Source organism: Callithrix jacchus, chromosome 6, assembly GCF_049354715.1.
Source record: "Callithrix jacchus isolate 240 chromosome 6, calJac240_pri, whole genome shotgun sequence".
Taxonomy (NCBI): domain Eukaryota; kingdom Metazoa; phylum Chordata; class Mammalia; order Primates; family Cebidae; genus Callithrix; species Callithrix jacchus.
Window position 1 is genome coordinate 156,737,257 of NC_133507.1, and position 19,043 is coordinate 156,756,299.

The window sequence follows — 19,043 nt, forward strand, 5'->3', positions numbered from 1 at the left end:
AGCCGGGGCTGCCGCAAATCTGAAGCGTCCCATTTGCCTCCAGGCTGCGGAACGAGCCTTCTGCGCGTCGCTGCAGTGCGAACCCAGCTCCGCGGGGTCCCCATGGCTGAGCTCAACCGGGGACTGCTGTGGGACGGGCGGGCCAGGGGCTGGGGACCCCCGTAGAGGTCGCCGGGCAGGCAGCGGCGCGCAGGAGGCAGCAGCTTGAGATCCACGGCTCGAGTTTTTACAATTCTGAGGGAGAAGGATGCCTCGAAAGCCTTCGTGGTATTCTGTCGCATCTCGCGCCCCTGTCTAAACTTTAGTCCACTCGTGGAGTGTGGCCCCCACGCCGCATGGGCTCAGGGGCGCGTCGCCTTGGGAAAGAAATCGCACGTATGACGAGGAAGCACGTGCGCTACTTTGAGAAAAGGAGGCAGAAAGTTACCAAACGCTGGAGGGGAAGGCCCGCAAACCAAGCGAGGCCGTGGGACGCCGGCGAGTCGCAGAGACTCCTGGAGCCAGCCGCTGGGGAACAAACAAAAACGCAGGCGAGCGGAGTCCCGGGCAGCCTCCCCCGTGCCGGGGCGCGGGGGCCGCCGCGAGAACCCGGGAAGGAGCGGGGCGGCGCGGGCTCCGGCCGGCGGGAGGGGTCCCGCATCCCGACCCCGTGAGAACGCCCGGCGCACCCCGCTGCCCCGGCCCGCCGGGGGCGCGGACTACAAGTCCCAGGAAGCCCAGAGGCAAGCGCGGGGCGGGGCCTGGCGCAATTCCCCGGGATCCGGCGCGCTGGGAAGCGCCGAGGAGGACGCAGCGGCGGCGGCCGGAGGGCGGCGAGCGCGGGCGGGCGGAGGCGGAGGCGGAGGCGGAGGCGGGGCCGACGTGGGCCGGAGCCCTGCGTGCCAGGGAGGGGGCCGGCCGGGCAGGCGGCGGGCGGCGCTCGGAGCGGGCTCCGCGGCTTGCACGGCGCCTGCGGCTCGATCCCGGCTCCGCGGGCGGCGCACGGCGGGCTCGCTTGGGGGGCCCCGGCCCACCGGGCGGCGCAGTACGCAGCGCGCGGACCCACGCCGCGGCCAGGCTCCTGGAGCGGCGCGGCCACTCTGCCCGGGGGTCGGCCCTCGGCCCGGGCGCTCGGAGCGCGGCGGCTGCCTGGGCTTTAATGGCTGCTCTGCGGAGCAGCAGCGCCTAAGGCTGGAAGGCGGCTGCGGCGCAGGAAGGAGCCCGAGCGAGCCTCCTCCGGGGCCGGCCGCGCCCGCCGCGGCGCGCTCCATGGGGGCGCGCTCCCCCAGGGCGGCCCGCTGACCCGGGACGCCGGGGCCCGCTCGCTCGCCGGCCGCGCGTCCCGGCCATGAACTGAGCCCGCGGGCCGGCCCTGCGCCTGCTCCGCCCGCGCCTTTCTTCTTGCGCCTCCTCCGCCCGCCGCCGGCGGGCCCGGCTCCCCGGGGGCTGCGGCGCCCGGCTCTCGGCGACCCGCGGGCCCCGGGGCGCGGGGCGGCGGCGGCGGCGGGGGGCGCGCGGCTCCGGGCGCGGCGCCTGCACCATGAACTACCAGCAGCAGCTGGCCAACTCGGCTGCCATCCGGGCCGAGATCCAGCGCTTCGAGTCGGTCCACCCCAACATCTACTCTATCTACGAGCTGCTGGAGCGCGTGGAGGAGCCGGTGCTGCAGAACCAGATCCGGGAGCACGTCATCGCCATCGAAGGTGAGGGCCGGGCCGCCCAGGGGCCTCGGGAAGGCGCGGGCGCCCGCGGCGCGGCGGGGGTGTGCGCTGTGTGCGTGCGGGTGTCCACTCGCGCCGGCCGGGGCGCGCGGCTGCCCCTCCGAGGGAGCACTGCGGAGCCGCTTTTCTCGCTTGCAAGGCCGGGCGATGGTCGCCTGCACCCCGCGCGCCAAGAGCTCCGCGGGAAGATGGATCGCCAGTGTTAATTTGATAATGGACAATAGAGTCCCTCCTGCGAGAAAGTGGCTCAGTGCCGCGGCGTCCTGGGCCGCGGAGCGTCCCGGCCCAGCCGACGCCTGGGGGCAGCTAGCTGGAGGAGTTAGCGCCGCCTGACCCGTGACAGGTTACCAGGCCCGGCCTGGGCGTCTTGCTGGACGTTGAAGACGTGTTCTGAGAAGTGCTGCCGCTGGGGGCCAGGGCCAGGCCCAGGCCGGTGTGTTTGGGCGGTGCAGGGCTGCCCTCCTGAGTACTCATTTCAGGGATGCAGTGAACTTAGTGGATGCCCAGAGCCCCAGCCTCGGGAGCATCGTGTCCAGGCTCACGTCCCTTTGCCCCTTTGCAGACGCTGGCCCGCGAAGTGTGCTTTGTACCAACCAGAAGTCCTACCGGGAGGGGAGGGCGTTCTCCAGCGGAAGGGTCTCGCTTTCATCTGTCTACACTTGGAGGCCACTGAGGCAGAGGGTTCTGTTGCTTGTGAGGGGGGCAGGATGCTTGGGTGGAACACCCCTCTTCTCCCACCCCGCATGTCTGGTTATGGTCTTCAGGGACAGCTACATCAGCAGTCTGCCTTCCTGGGCTGTGCCCTCTGCATTTTTGGTGTCCCTCATTTCTCTGCTTCCAGGCTGCTGAAATATTTCCTTGCCTTGACCCTTTGATTCTGCCAAGACTCACCTGGGGCACCAGGTGGCATGTGCGTGGGCAGTGTGGCATCGTATCCTGGTCACAGTTAAGCAGTACTTCTCCCCTCTCAACGCTATGGGCCAGTGATGGCAAAAGGCCTGCAGGGTGGCTTGTCCGTGATACAGATTGGCCGGTAAGACCTCTACTGAGGAACACTGATAATGGCCGGAGGCTGCCAGGAATGTGCCTGAAAGCCTGGTGCTGGCGTTGCCCAGCTTCCTCCCTCTGTGAGGGAGAGGGTCTCAGCCCACAAAGAGACTTTGCCTTGGCACTGTGTAGTCTGAACTACTAACCCCGAAGTGCTTTGGTTTGAAACCTGGCCAGTTAGATGGAGATGGTGGATGCTGTGTTAACTGAGCCCTTGGCATTTGGCAGCCCTGTAGACTTGAACCATGTCCCAGCCAGGCTGGCTGACTGGCAGACTATCCCCATGAGGGACTTGCTAATTCCAGGGGAGGATCCAGATGGAGCTCTAGGCTTATGGGGTCCTGGCCCTTTGTGTGTGTCTGTCTCCCATGAGGACACCTGGTTGCCTTGTTGGTGACTTAAGATATTCCTAGATTCCTCAAGAGACGGGCTCTTTCTGCCTCTGCATGAGTCGTGGCAGGAGGCAGTGGGACCTGCACCCACCTGCCGCTGATCGGGTGTTGCTGCGGGAGGGTTTCTCCAGAGCTCCAGCTCTGCGTCTGTTACAGTAGCTGTGAAGGCTGCACTGTGCACGTTTCACATGGCTCCTCCTGCCTCTCTGGCTGCATCCACAGAAGTCTGATGAAACACTATGAAAGGGGGGCCCAGGTATTGAAGGCACCTGGCTGAGAGCTCTCACTCTCTTGCTGCGTGGAGACTTCTGGCTGAGTGGGGTTCACAACACCTCATTTTCATTTCCCATTCTAGAAGCCGAGCTCAGGGCCTCAAGCACTTCCAGCAAAGCAGTTTGACTTTCTAGCAAGAGGATGTGGTTGCATTTTTCTTTCTTCCTTAAAAAAAAAAAAAGCATGGTTCCTAGATGATGTGTTTTTTTTTCTTGACAGCTTGATGCCCACCTTTACGATTTGAGATTCTAGGCCCCTTCTTGGCCAGAATCCTTGTCATTTTTAATAAGGGTAAAAATCAGTGGGTGAGTCCTGTTTGGGACTGGGGTGATGCTGCGATTTTTCTCTTAGAAATAGGGATGTCTAGATTGTGTGGGGCTGTAGTTAATTTAGTGAAGCTTAAGAACTGCTCACACATGCTACTGTTCTTTGCATGTTCGTCTGTTATCAATGATACCACCTTTCATTTCTGTAGAACTTGAACAGAAATATTCTTGCATCCATAATCTCATTGTGTGGCTTCACCAACCCTGTGAGGGAAGGTGGGTAGCTTCCTTATCCTCATTTTATGGAGGAGTGGGTGGAGGTTCGGGAGGGGTAATGACCTCCTGAACATTTGACTGAGGTGGTTTAAAGTCTGATCTGAACCAAAGGATCGTTTGAATGGAGTTTCTGTCTCCAGATTGCATGTGGATTTCAGGAACCAGTGCTGGCAACTGAGCCTGCACCGTAACAGCACAGTAACTGAAGAGGGCTCGCCCCGAGGAGCTGCCCCTGCCTGTGTGTGCACCTTGGAGGTTTTAAAGTCTAACCATTTCCAATAAGGACAGCATGTGCACATCATAACAAACGGCTTAAAAACTCACTTATCCCACCAAATAGAAAACTGGCCTCATTTTCCAGCCAGGGTTTTTTTTTTTTTTCCTTCCTCACTATGTACATACACAAGACTGGGGTCTGACTTTCAAAGCTTCTTGACTACCATGATGTGGGCACTTTTTAATGTTATGAAAAGCTTTTGAAGATAGGGTTTCTCTTATTGGCACAATATTCCTGCATTTGGCTGCACCCTACTTGAAATTTCCCTGTTTTCTGTAGTCTTCAGGAACTTCTGCTTGTTGGAGTGAGGTACGGCCTTGCCCAAGGAAGGGAAGGGGGTTTTGACTAATGCTCATTTCAGAGCGGGTTGAATTGGGTCTGGGTTGGAACATCTCTTTAACGATGAAATAAATATATTTTAGTTGAAAGAGCTCACCAAGGCTCCCAAATAACAGATCTGGACTCAGGTTTGTAGGCGTGGGATATGTGTGATTTTGCCCTCAGTCTTGTTTTAAAACATTAGCTTGTCAAAAGACAACTTTTTTTCAGTACTTATTTTGTACTTTGAGAGGTTTATTCCCCCCAATCCCCCACCAAATTGCTAGAGTTTAAGGAAGCATTGCTGACTGTTCCAGATTTATCTGATCAGAATTCTGGGGTGTCCCATGGGGCACAGTGTGCTGTGAAACATGGCTGCACAGCTGTATCGTCTCTGGAGCCCCCGTGCCCAGATATGAGCGGGAGACCCACCTCGCCTCCTGTTTCAACAGCATGTGTTAGTTTCCCCCTCTGGTTCTCCCTAGAAAGGTCTGTCTGGGGTTGATGGCATTGAGGTAGATGAGTCAACTGCCTTTCTTGTTGAATAAAGTTTGTTCTTTCAAGGGTAAAGCCTCTCTTAGCAGTCGCACATCATAATTCAGCTTGCCAGCAGCAGGACCATGATGCAGGTGATAACCCGGCCAGCTCATTCAGCTGGGCAGCGCGATTCCCAGGTTCCCAGGCATGGCTGGGAACGTTGGCCTTCCTCTGAGGTTGAGCCCTGAGCCAGCCCTCACCCCTCCACACACACACACACACCCCGGCGCCCCCATCCTCACCAGGTGGCCGAACAGAGGAAACCCAACTCTCTACTGACCTGGCCTGGTACTTGGCAGGAGAACCCTGCCCTGCACTTTTTCAGGGTATTTTCAAAGGGAGATTCCAGGGCTCCTTAGGAGTGTCTGAGCCCTGGTGTTTGGGGAACCTGGGAGGACGGTGCAGGGTTCCCCACTTTGTCCCGTGATACAGCTGCTTTGTTGAGCATGTGTCTAATGTGCATGATCTCAGTTCGTCCTGCGGTGATCCTGTACACAGATGCCCTGCTGAGGCCCGGAAAAGTGAGACACTTGTGCAGGAGCACTGAGCTGGGCCCGTCCGACTTACCTCTGTCGCCGTAGGAGATAGAAGTGGAGCCCCTGTTATTCATACTTCCCACAGGCAGGCTGTGCGAAGCATCCCAAGCTTGCTTCCTCCATCCAAGGCAAGAGGGTATGAGAAGGCCCCAAATAACCGAAAGTATTCTGTTCTCTGTAAAGCTGCTTGACAAAACTTACAGAAGAGTTTGTTTTCATATGGAAATATATTTAGTCCGCTTGATGCAGGTGTGCCTGTTTAGGGAAACAAACATTTTTTATTTCCTGCCACGGATAAGGTCATGTTTCTTTGTCACCATTGGCCATATGCATAATCCTTCAAGTTGAATAAAGGGTGGCAGGTTTGCAGGCTCCTCCTTAAAAATAACGCTCAGTTGGCGTTGAGTTGCTTCCAGGTGAGCTCTGGTACCTTACCGGCACCCAGGGCCTCCATGGTGTGGGCGTTCCTTGTGAGTCCAGCTCATTCGTGCCTCTTAGCTGTGGCGCATGTGCTCTTTGAAATGCCGCCTTCCCTGCCTGCTGCCCTGTGAGGCCTGGTCTGTGTTGGTGTCATCCATGACCAGCCCTGCCTCATGAGAATTAAGGCCCTCCTGCTCTCTGCCACCCTATTTGGCTCACCTACTTAACCCCACTCCAGCTGGGAGGGCTGGAAGCTGGTCGAGGGCAGAAATCAGGTCTTGCTCATTTTCGTATGCTCAGTGGTTTGAGAGATCATGCCTGGCCCTTGAAGGATGCCCAGGGATTGTTTGCTGGCTGGCTGACTTGCCAGAGGGTCCTTTTGAAAGCTCCTTCTTGGTAGGATAAACAGTGTTTATACACTGCGGAAGTGAGGGCACTTTGAAACGTCCCCAGCACAGGAGTTAGGGTTAGATATACCTTTTGGATTTAGTGGGTTAGCTTGGTGGGAACTCAGTGTCATGTGGGGTTTGGGATGGAGGTGAAATTTTCTTTACTGTCTGTAGGAGAAGCAAAAGATTGCCTGCTAAATCTTGGCATCTTTTTCAGATCAGCTGTACAACAGGTTGGTGTTTATGTTGGGTATAAGTGAATTTCAGACACAGAATTAATATTGAGAGGACACACAGGTGACAGCCTGTGTCACTGCCGTGATGTAGTACCTTCGGTGTCACACTGAGAGCAGTGAGTCTCACACGTGTGTCAGGTTGCATTGAGGGCTGGTGGAAACAGATTGCTGGCCCCTCCCATACCCTCTGAGTTTCTAGTTCTGTAGGTTTGGAGCAGGAGCCAGGGATGTGCCTCTCTAACAAGTGTCCTGAGGATGCGATGCCCTGGTCCAGGGACCACCCTTGGGGAAGCATGGCTGTAGAGGGAAGGCAGCTCCAGTTGGTGTGGCATCTTCTCTGGGCCATTACTTCTTCTTCCAAGCTGCACTTGTAGCCAGTGGAGAGGGTTTCCTATCAGCCCACTGCGGGTTGCAGGTGAAGACACCAAGGGCCAGCGGCTCAGGGAGTTACTTGTGGTCACACAGGCTAAGTGTGGTGGAGGACGGGTTTAAACCAGGTCCCAATGGTTTCATGCTGGTGTTCGTGTGGTCTCCATCATGCTGTTTGAAAAGGAGCTGAACGCTAGGTGAGGGGACCCCCATAAATTTCATTAGGGATGTCATCAGATTCAAGAGACCGGAGAAGAGACCTAGAGCCAGCAAATAAAAGACAGAGGGCTTATTAGGGGAATTTACCTACAGAGCGGTCGGTCACTGGAGGCAGGCTGGGCGGGAGAAGCACTGCTGCCTGCTTTAAGAAAGCGTGCAGTTGAGATAGCATTTTCACTCAACACCCTCCCCCCGGCAGCCACCACCCAGCGACCTTCTTTTAACCCAATCAAAGAGCCTTAGCACCCTGTATGGCCTGCGTTCCACGGGACAGGCTGGGGGTTTAGATGTTCTTCAGAGATAAGGAATGAGTCTGTGCTTTGGCCACTCCCAGATTCCTTAGCTCAGAATCCTGAACACACGTTCAGGTGCACCTGCCATGCAGGGCCATTCTCAGGGTGTGCTTCAGTCTCTGCTGTCAGGTGCATCTGCCCCCGACCAGGCTGCATTTCTGTGACACGGTGGTGTGGTGGATGGAGTGGCCAAGAGAATCTGGTTGGAGGGTGGAGGCAGCTGATGTCCATTTCCTTCTAGTCTCATTCCATCGTTTTGTGGGTTTACCTTCTTGCCTTTTGGAGATTGTTGCTTTTTAGTGTAGTCTCATGTATACTTAGATGGGATTCCTCAATACTCACTTATATGGCGGATGACATGCTTTGTTACCAATACTTCCAAGCTGAAAGGGCATTTCTGTGACAGGAGAGGAGGTGGATGTTACTAGTAGCTTAAAAGAGCTGTTGGGGGGGCCCGAAGGGAGTGACTCAGAAGGGAGAGAAGTGGTGAGGGCAGCTGCAGGAACCTTCAGAACAAAACCTGCAGCCCTCTTGCCACTACCTCTTGTTTTTTGCGTAAACCAGGCGTTTTATTTTGTTAAGATGAAAGTCCCTTATTTTGCGTCCTTTTCTTCGTATGCCCTGCAGGTGTTTACAGTTTGTGAGTCTCACTCTGGCTTGTTTTAACCACTGATTTCGTTTGGTCTCCTGCTTCTCTACACTCTAGCAAACCTGTGTCCCCCTCCCTGCCCCCTTCCCACTCCTCCAGACCCTTCCAGTCCTTAGCTTAAGTGACTAGGTCTGGCAAAGCGGATGAGGCTTAGCTATTTTTAAAATCCAGGGTTTGAGGTTCTGATCTGGTGCTTAGCTACATAATTCCTTCCCTTTGTTAAGTACCTTTCTCTGAGAAACAAAATGCACTCTACAGATGTTAATCTCTAATCTTCGCAGCATCTGTTATTTTTGTTCAGGGGTACGAGTGCTTTGTGTGTGCTGCAGGGAGCCCTGGCCTGGAAGCTCTGTGCTTCTCAGGGGCCTAGAGGGATTTTGGGGATCCCATTTCATAGTGTGGGCTTATGTTTTTCCCAAGATGCAGTGACCACCCATCAGGAGGCAGGGCTGGCATTGTCTGTTGGGTCCAGTCCCTCTATCTTCCAGGGCCTTTCTCATCACAAATGACCAGAAAGGCCCTGGAAGATACAGGGACTGGACCCAACAGACAATGGGTATCATGCTTGTGTCTGGGACCTGGGGAGGGAAGGAAAACAAATGCCACCCCCCTGCAGAAGAGATCGTTTGAATAACCAACCAGATAGCTTGTTTGCGTGCGAGGTTGGGACATTTTCCATAAAGAGCAGACTAAATATAGGCTCGAGGGTGGGGGCCAGGGCCGGGGAGGGGGCTGTCACCGCTCACTCCAGTGTTGTTTCTTCCGTTGGTAACCAGAACTTGCCACCAGCCCCGAACAGGTGGCCACCCTGCGCTCTCTGGGAACAGATTGGTGTTTTTGTTTAACTAGGGGCTCATTTGCAAATTTCACACTTCTCCCGCTGTTTGATGGGGATTGTCTTTTTTTGGGCTACAGTGTTGGAGTATTTGTGCAGTGTTTCTACACAAGCAACTGTCTAATCTTTAGAAACTGCTCATGCCGTCTGGCTGTCATTAGCATCATGGTTAGAAGCTTTTTATTTCCTTTTTTTTTTTTTTTAAGGGTGGGAAAACACTTTTCATGGTTCTGGGAGAAGAATTTCAAATAATTACTGGCCGTGTTCACAAATGATTTATGTTTGATCTTAGAAATGTCAACATTCAACAGTCTAGCGAATACAACCATGTTGATTCCCAGCTTAGGACCTATTCTCACTCAGATAATAATCCTAAAGGCAGAACGGTGTCTTTAGAAAGTAAATTTAGCTTCAATTCAGTAAGTTTTAGTTTTAGCCAATAAGGACTTACAGTGTTGAGGATACTTGAAAGAAGTTAAAAAATTAAAAACAAAATATGAATGCCTGCAACGCATAGCCACAAGACCTACCCTTTTTTCAGGAAAGAGTTCTCCCTTCTTAAATGTCACCTTGGGGGCATGCCCTCCATGTGACGGTGCCCTGCAGCAGGATTGGTATTGTTGGAAGTGCTGGCTAGCTTATGTAATGAAAAAGAAATTGATTTGGAAAGAGCTGATTGCCCTGAGCTTCCATCCTGTTTGTGTGTGGAGCTGCCCTTTTCAGTGGGGGAGAATCCAGCCTGTTTTCCAGGGAGGGCGCTTCCGGAAGCCTGCCTGCCCACCCTTTGTTGTTGTTTGGAAGGGCTCTCTGGGGTGTTGCCGTGAGCCCGATCGAGTGTCTGCTTCTGTTCTGACACTGCTCCTACTGGAAGTTCAGGCTGGTGTACCTGATTTGGGAGGGGGTGGTGTGGCTGGCGGGGAACAGCATTGTGTTAATTTTAGCTTCAACAATCAAGCCTGGGTCTTGGAGTGTTCGTGTAGTACTTGAAGTTTGTGTTTGGAATTGGTGGGACTGAGACCACTTCAAACTCTTATTTCTTGGAATTTTTTAGTACTTATTTTTGAGACAGTCTCACTGTGTTGTTCAGGCTGGAGTGCAGTGGCACTTTTGGGGCTCACCATAGCCTCAACCTCCAGACTCAAGTGATCCTCCCACCTCAGCCCCCCACATAGCTGGGACTACAGGTGTGCACCACGTCTGGCTAATTTGTTATATTTTTAGTAGAGACAGGGTTTTGCCATGTTGCCCAGGCTGGTCTTCAACTTCTAGACTCAAGCAGTCCGCCTGCCTCAGCCTCCCAGGTGCTCGGATTACAGGCATGAGCCACCACGCCTGGCCTAATTTTTAATTTTTGAGGCAGTCTCTCTCCGTCAATCAGGCTGAAGTACAGTGGCACGATCATAGCTCACTGAAGCCTTGCCCTCCTGAAGCAATCCTCCTGCCTTAGCCTTCCGAGTAGCTGGGACCACAGGCACATACCACCATGCCCAACTGATATATATATTTTTAATTTTTTGTAGAGATGGGGTTTTGCTATGTTGCCTTGGCTTCCCGAAGTCTTAGAATTACAGGCTTGAGCCACCGTGCCCAGCCTCGTGCTCCCTTTTTCTGACACATCACATAAAGATGCCTGAGTGATGGAGAAAGTTTTCACAAACTGATCACATGTATGACCAGCATCCCGTTCAGTGGCCAGCACAGACTCACCTGTCCTGAGGGCCATTAGGAATTGTAGCGCTCTTTTATCCATCTCTTCTGCCGGTGGCATGCATTTCAGTGGTCACCTGTTTGGCGCGATCACGAATAGCACCACTGTGCAGTTTCTTGAGTGCCTTTTGGTGCCCATATGGCCTCATTTCTGCCTGGTGTGTGCTGGGCTGTGTCTCTTTCTCTCTGCTGTTTGGACGTAGCTGCTCTGAAGCCGTTCCTTCCGCCCAGCAGCCCCTACCTGGGGAAACCTTCCGGTGCTTTCCAGGCTCATTTTATGACACTCAGGTTGGCCATTTGTCTCCCTCTGCTGATTTCCATTCCTTCAGTTGTTTGTTCATGAACAAAGACTTGCATGGCTAATACATTTCCAGCACTGTCTTGGAGATGAGGTCTTTAAACTTCTGGATTGTCTGCAGGCTGTTAATTCCTTGTTAGTTGAATAACGACGGCTCTATGAATGGAGCTGTGTGAGCGAAACCTCTCATCAGGAAGAGGGTGCAGTTCCCCTGGGACTGGAATGGGCCCCCGTTGGCTCTCCTTGGCTCCTGGCAGAGCTCAGTCATCAGCTGGGGGACTGTTTCTGGCTGAGCCCCAAGCAGCCCCAGTCCATCTCTGTGCTGGGCGTGAGATAACCCCCCGGAACTGTGTCGGTGTTTGAGAGGAAATTCATTCCGTATGCTCAGGCTCAACTGTGTTACGGCTTTCATAGTTACGTATTAGCATTATTCAGTTTTTGTTGTTTTTAGCAGTTATGCTGAAGACAACAAAAGGAAAAAAAAGCTAAGTGTTGCCAACTCATGGGGTAATTTTCTTTGTTCCCGCTGCTGTGTCCTGGGAGCTGCCCATCCCCCTCCACAAAGGCCAGGGCTAAACAAGGCCAGAGCCAGGAAGGACATGGAGGCCATGGGTTGAGGGCAGTGCGTGCGTGTGTGGATTTCTCTGGTGGCTTTGCAATGGCAAATATTTATTTTGAGGGATGGTAGTGGGAGGACCAAGTTTATCCTCACTTTGTTTAGTAGGGGAAGTGGCTAATGTAAGGTCAGTAGACAAGATTTTATCAAGCCCCTGTCCTGGGCAGAGCCCCGTGTTTGAAGCTGGGAGAACAGGCAGATATATGGGACATTCAGGGGCCTTCAGAACTCACCCACGAGGCCACTGATACACGCAGAAACCACAGCCACACAAGGCTGTGTGGGAGGGGCCTGGGGGATGGGGCAGAGTCCAGGAAGGGATCCTGGAAGCCAGGTAGGAGTCATGGGGGCTTTCTAGGCCAGTGGGTACTAGGACTGGAGCATCCAGAACAGAGTGTCTTCAGCCTGGGAGAGCAGGGTGGGTGACCAAATGATGAGTGATCCTTGACAGCCCGGAGAAGAGGCTGGGAGCCCTTTTATTGGACGGCTGGAACTACTGGTTATGAATCCCGCTTGGAGAGGGAGTGTTTTTTTTTTTTTTTTTTTTTTTTGTTGGAGTCTTGTTCTGTCGCCCACACTGGAGTGTGCAGTGGCTCGATCTCAGTTCACTGCAACTTTGCCTCCAGGTTCAAGTGATTCTCCTGCCTCAGCCTCCCGAGTAGCAGGACTGCAGGTAGACATGTACCACCACACCTGGCTAATTTTTGTATTTTTAGTAGAGATGCGGTTTCATCATGTTGGCTAAGGTGGTCTAGAGCTCCTGACTTCAGGTTATCTGCCCGCCTTGGTCTCCCAAAGTGCTGGGATTACAGACGTGAGCCACTGCGCCCGGCCTGGAGTGCTTTGATACCCAGCTGTTACCATGTGGGATGGAGATGCTGGTGGCCAGGGGTCTGGGCTTTGAACAGCATCAGGGCTGTTGTAAGGGAGGGGGCTCACTGCAGTCTGTCTCTAGAAATGTGTGTTTAGAAGATCCACTTTCCATGGTTACTGTTACCTTGGCTCTTGTTACATAACTCTTGTTAGATCCAGACACTAATTTTTTTTTTTAGTTTTTTTTTTTTTTTTTTCTTTTGAGACGAAGTCTTGCTCTGTCACCCAGGCTAGAATGCAGTGGCGTGATCTCAGCTAACTGCAATCTTTGCCTCCTGGGTTCAAGTGATTTCTCCCGGCTCAGCCTCCTGAATAGCTGGGATCATGTCAGGTGCCCACCATCACACTCAGCTAATTTTTATATTTTTAGTAGAGATGAGGTTTTACCATGTTGGCCAGTCTGGTCTCGAGCTCCTGACCTCAGGTGATCCGCCTGCCTTGGCCTCCCAAAGTGTTGGGATTACAGGTGTGAGGCACCGCACCCAGCCCTATTTTTCATTATTTCTTATTTTCTAAGCTTGGGTTTCAATATTACAAAAAATTTGACGCAGGAAGCAGTGGCCGATGCCTGCAATCTCAGCACTTTGGGAGGCCGAGGTGGGAGGACTGCTTGAGGCCAGGAGTTTGAGACCAGCCTAGACACAGTGGCGAGTGCCTTTCGTACTACTTGGGTGGCTGAGGCAGGAGGATCACTTGAGCCAAGGAGTAGCAGGCTGCAGTGAGCTGTGATTGCGGCATTGCACTCCAGCCCGAGTGTCAGTGAGATCTTGTCTCAAAAAAAAAAAAAAATTGAACCATGATGACTATGATACTGTCTTTTGGGGGCTTTCTGGACATAAAATTAGGAATTTTATTTAGAAACTTGAATTTATTTGTTTAAGAGTTTCTCCCTTGTTTTGAAAATACGATGCCACCTGGCACATTCTTGGATAGGAGCTGCCAGAAGCCGGGTCTGTGTGGGCAGGGCCAGTGAGACTCAAAGCCACACGTGAAAGCACAGCGTGCTCTTTTGCTTTCCTCAGTCCACATCCAGGCTCATCATCTTTCCTGTGTGGACAGTTTGCAAGGGTGGGAGGGAAGGAGGGTTGGGGCCTTGGGAAGTGAACGGCAGAGCAGGTGGTGTGGAGACCTCAGCCGTCTGCCCACAAAGTTTGTTTTGATGCTTTTTTCTTCCAGTCTTGTGTACGTTATCATCTCTTGCAGGAGTTGAGCTTGGAGGGAGTGGCTGCTTGCTGAGTCTGACTCCATGGAGCCCGTGGGCAGCCAGTCATGCTTGTGCTGGGGCGACCCAGCCTTAGGACTTCCTGCTGTTTCTCTAGGTGACTGCTATGCAGTCATGAGGAGTCTCTTTAATGCTGAGCGTCAGTACCTGCACAGCCCTGAATGGAGCAGCTGCTCAGAATCTGTCTTGTCACCGGTAGACGGACAGTTGCCAAGTGTCTCGTGTGCTGCACCTATTGGTGCCGACCAGCTAAGGAGTTTTTGTCCCCGTCACCGTGTCACCGTGTCCCTGTGGTTCTTTTCAGACATTAGTTATGAATCTGTGTTTAGGACGAGAAGCGGTTAACAGTGAGGAGGGTAAATGAGAAGCTAGCAGGAGTATGGGTGGTAATGGCAGAGGAGCGCTGGCGGAGGGGTCGGGGGCGCCCCTCTGGACTGGGACATAGCTCTGCGGCAGCAGTTGGGTGCGGTTTTGCCTTGTAAGTGACACCATTGCCTGCAGGCATCTCTGACAGCTGCTCCTGCTCCAGATTCCAGAAGTTTCTGTGGAACATTTCCCGAACCATCCTCCTGGTTTCTTCCCTTCCCCTCACTGAATAAAATCCGTAATAGCACCTGCCACTTGACTGTCTCTGCAGGATGCCGTGTTCAGGGCTGGATGCGCTTGGTGTCATTTTATTATCCTGTCACGCCAGACAGGTGTAGAACCCTCATTTGGTAGGACAGGAGCCTGAAGCCTGGAGCATTTAAAGTCTTGCCCAAATCCATCCACTCCTGAAGGTGGCAGAGTCAGGATTTGAACTCAGGACCCATGGACACCAGCCGCCCCTGGGTTTTTATTTTTATTTAAAAAACTTTCAGTTTCAGGGGTAGACATGCAGATGTGTTATCTAGGTAAGTTATGTGTCATGGGGGTCCGGTGTACAGATGTTTGCATCACTCTCTTAGCAAGCATAGCACCCGATAGGTAGTTTTCCAGTCCTTTCCCTCCTCCCACCCTCCACCCTCAGGTAGGCCTCAGTGTCTGTTGTTCCTTTCTTTGTGTCAATGTTTAGCTCAAGTGAGAACATGGAATATTTGGTTTTCTGTACCTGAGTTGGTTTGCTTATGATACTGGCCTCCAGCTCCATCCATGTGGTTGCACGGGACATGATTTCATTCTTTTTTATGGCTATATAGTATTCCATGATGTATGTGTACCACATTTTCTTTATCCAGACCACCATTGATGGGCATTTTGGTTGATTCCATGTCTTTGCTATTGTGAATAGTGCCACAGCGAACACATACCATGCGTGTGTCTTTATGGTAAAACAATATGTATTCCTTCAGATATGTACCAGGTAAAGCCACCTACAGTTTTGATGTCTTAATAAAGCAGAAAAGGAAACTTCAAAAATCAGCCCAGACCTCTGCGGAAGTATTTGGGGAATTCTCTCTGCAGTGTGCAGCTCTCCTGCAGATTTCGATTTGTGAGTTGAAACTCACATTCACACTCAGTTTTTTACTCACCAAGGTTATCAAGAAAATAACAGCTGCTAGTTCACTTTTATTCCCTTGCTGAGAGCTGGTGGCAGCTGGGTTGCTGACTGACGGTTTTGATTACATGAGGAGGAGGCACGGAGGCAAGCTGACTGCCTGCGATTACAGGTTCTGCAGTCTAGGAGGAGGGCGGATTTTCAAACAGCATGCCTTCGAAAATTCACCCGAGTTTAGGAAATCTGCAACACCTTTAATCCTAGCTAGTGAAAATACGGCTTAAATTTAAGACACACCAGTTCCATGACATCTTAATAATGGAGACGTTAGTGAGCAGTTCACTTTCTACACAGGTAAATAGAAGTTACTTTCCCCAGTGCTGCAATTAGCAGAAGAGGGAGAAAGGGATGCCCTGGGCATCAGAGCGATTTGCCTGGGGTCACAGGAAGGTGGCAGAGCCGGAAATGGCAGAATGCAGTGCACGAGCCTGATGCTGAGTGTGTCACCAAACTCTCCGCCGCTTTAGTCAGGGGAGTGGTGGTGGCTGCGCTAGCTGCCTCCCACTCGCTGGGTCCTCGCAGCGTGGGGCCTGTGCAGCACTGCCTGAGAGGGCTCACCTGCCTGAACCAGACTTACCCAGAGGGTGGTGTGAACTCGTGTGGAATGATTACTGGCAGTTACTGTGAAAATTATTGGTGGGTTTTATAGTTGCAGGGCTTTTTCTGCACGCATTTGATTTTTGTCTACTACTTTATAGAGTTATAGAGGTGTGATTTTTTTTTTTTTTTTGACGGAGTCTGGCTCTGTCGCCTAGGCTGTAGTGCAGTGGTGCGATCTTGGCTCACAGTAACCTCTGCCTCCTGGGTTCCTGGGTTCAAGCAATTCTTCTGCCTCAGCCTCCTGAGTAGCTGGGATTACAGGCGTCCATACCATGCCCAGTTAATTTTTGCGTTTTTAGCAGAGACAGGGTTTCACCACGTTGGCCTGGCTGGTCTTGAACTCCTGATCTCAAGTGATCCGCCCTCTTCGGCCTCCCAAAATGCTGGGATTACAGACGTGAGCCACCGCGCCTGGCCAGAGGTGTGATTTACAGGAAGTAAACTCCAACTCTTGAAAGTTTACAATTTGATGAGTTTGGGCCTCTGAGGTGTGGAAGGTGACCATTCCCCCCACCCCTAACACTTCCTTGCGCCCCTTTGCAACCTGCACCACCCCTGCCATCTGCTTGCACCCATCTACTGTCTGTCACTGTGGATTAGCTTGCATTTTTCAGAATTACATAGAAATGAGATTATGGAGTAAAAAGGGGTTTCTAGCCCCTGGGCCATGGACCGGTATGGCTCTAATAGGAACCAGGCTACACAGCAGGAGGTGAATGGAGGGCCAGCAAGTGAGGCTTCATCTATATCTACAGCCACTCCCTGTGGCTCGCATTACTCCTTGAGCTCTACGTCCTGTCAGATCAGTGGTGGCATGAGATTCTCATAAGAGTACAAACCCTACTGTGAACTCCACATCTGAGGGTTCTAGATTCAGCACTCCTTATGAGAATCTAGTGCCTCGTGATCTGTTACTGTCTCCCGTTCCCCCAGATGGGACTGTCTAGTTGCAGGAAAACAGGCTCAAGGCTCCCACTGATCCTATGTTATGGTGAGTTGTAGAATTACTTCATTATATGTTACAATGCAGTAATAATAGAAATAAAGTGCACAATAAATGTAATGCGCTTGAATCATCATGAAACCCGGCTCTGCCTCCCGTCAGTGGAAAAATTGTCTTCCACAAAACTAGTCTCTGGTGCCAAAAAGGTTAGGACACCTGCAGTAAAGGAGCCCTTCTGTGACTGGCTTCATTCTGTCAGCATGATGATTTTTAGGGTCATTTAAGTTGTCATGTATGTCAGTAGCTTTTTCTTTTTCATTGTGGAGTAATGTTCCATTGTATGGACTTAACACAGAGTGTTTATCCTGCGGATGGATATTGATGGAGTTGTTTCCAGTTCTTGGCTTTTACAAATAGAGCTGCTGTGAGCATTCACACACAAGTCTGCATATGGGCACATGCTTTCATTTCTCTTGGGTAGATACCTAGGAGTGGAGTGGCTGGGAGATGTGACAGGTGTATATTTAACTTTTACATAAACTGCGTGTTTTCCAAATCGGTTGGTTTTACTCTCCTGCTGGCAGTGTGAGAGTGTCCACTTTGGGCTTAAGTTCAGCAGGCTTCTGGCAGTGATGGGATAGAGCCTCTGCCCTCTGTGTCTCGTGGGCTGTGAAGTTCCTTGTACTGATGGGGGCAGTGGGAGGCTGTAGCAGTGAGGTTGAGGAGGGAAAGGAGAAGCCTGAGAAATAGGCGCAGACTGAAGACCACCTTCGAAGGTTGCAGAGCCTAAGGGAGCAGAGCTAGTGTGCCTCTCCTTGTGACCTGTGGCCTCAGTTTCCCTGTCTGTAAATTCAGATGTTTGGCCAAGAGTAGTGGTTTTCAACATGGTGCTGGGTTGGGTGGGTATGGCATGCAGGCATTGCAGCTCCCAAGAGGACATTTGGCAGTGTCTAGGGCAGTTTTTGGTTTGTCACAACTTTGGTGTGGCGTGGTTGTTACTGGCACGTGGCAGGTGAAGGTGAGGGTTGCTGCCCAAGATCCCAAAATGCCCAGGCAGCCTGAGTCTCTGTCATGCTGAGACTGAGAGTCCCCCAGGTCAGATGAGCTCCGTGACCCCCTCAGTCTCTGATCCACACCCACCAAGGGTGACTGGCACACACTTCTGTTTCAGGTGGGAACTGGTGAAATTATCTAGAGGTGTGTCTACCTGTGTGCCCAGAGGGGCCTGCCCTCTCGGTGAGCAAGGATGCCTGGTTCCCTGGGGTCTGATCCAGGCCCTAAGGGAGGGGGCAGCCAGACCCTAAGGGAGGGGGCTCAGCCTACTCCTGGCCCACAGGTGTTCTGGGAAACTGGCTTCAGTGGGCATGTGACTCTCCCTCACTTCTCCCGTTGCCTGAGTAGGCAAATTCCACCTAGCTCTTTATGACTAACTGCCTGGTAGCCTGAACTCAGGGCAGTTCCTAACGAACTTCTTTGATTATTAACCTATGCTGGGCTCAGGGAAATTACTCACTTGTTTTGTGGCCAAGAGAAAATCTCCTGGAAACTTGTATGTATAAATCTTTTTGACGACTCCACATTCAAGGGAGTTCCCCTGGCAGTTCCTCTACTTGTAGGGTGGGGAGAAAAACCCATGTAATTACCCCAGACTCTGGATTTTGTTCCTAACAAAGCTTTTCATAGAAATGCTTATGAGATTCAGTGTATGCGTGTGTGTGTGAGTGTCTGTGTGTGAATATGTGTGTGTTTGAATGTGAGTGACTGTGGTGATGGTCATTGTCCACATCAGTGGCCATGTCAGTCACTTCTTGAGCTGTTGCTATATCAGCAAAATTCTGTTTCAGGTGGGAACTGGTGGAATTATCTAGAGGTGTGTCTACCTGTGTGCCAGAGGGGCCTGCCCTCTCGGTGAGCAAGAATGCCTGGTTCCCTGGGGTCTAATCCAGGCCCTCAGGGAGGGGCAGCCAGGAGCCACAGGGGGCTCAGCCAGCTCCGGCCCACAGGTATTCTTGTTAGGGAGTTTGGGTATCTGTTTTTTAACTTTTAGGGGAGAACACCAAGGTTGGGCAATGCTGGTTTTGTTGACACAAGAGTAAGAAGACTGGCCAGGCACATTGGCTCACACCTGTGATCCCAACACTTTGGGAGGCCGAGTTAGGAGGATTGCTTGAAGCTAGGAGTTCAAGACCAGCCTGGGTAACATAGGGAGACCTCC

General features: G+C 52.3%; 1 protein-coding gene across 6 annotated transcripts in view; it reads left to right on the forward strand.

Moving 5' to 3' along the window:
* Positions 1-883: 883 nt before the first annotated feature.
* AGAP1 (ArfGAP with GTPase domain, ankyrin repeat and PH domain 1) overlaps positions 884-19,043 on the forward strand; it is a 639,539-nt gene continuing 621,379 nt past the window's right edge. For 4 of the 6 annotated variants that reach the window (XM_054258069.2, XM_054258070.2, XM_054258072.2 and 1 more), the window contains exon 1: positions 884-1,682. In XM_054258069.2, the coding sequence (XP_054114044.1) occupies positions 1,520-1,682 (163 nt within the window). In that variant the 5' untranslated portion in view covers positions 884-1,519. The remainder of the gene's footprint in view (positions 1,683-19,043) is intronic. The other 2 variants (XM_054258068.2, XM_054258071.2) reach the window with 2 other exon arrangements.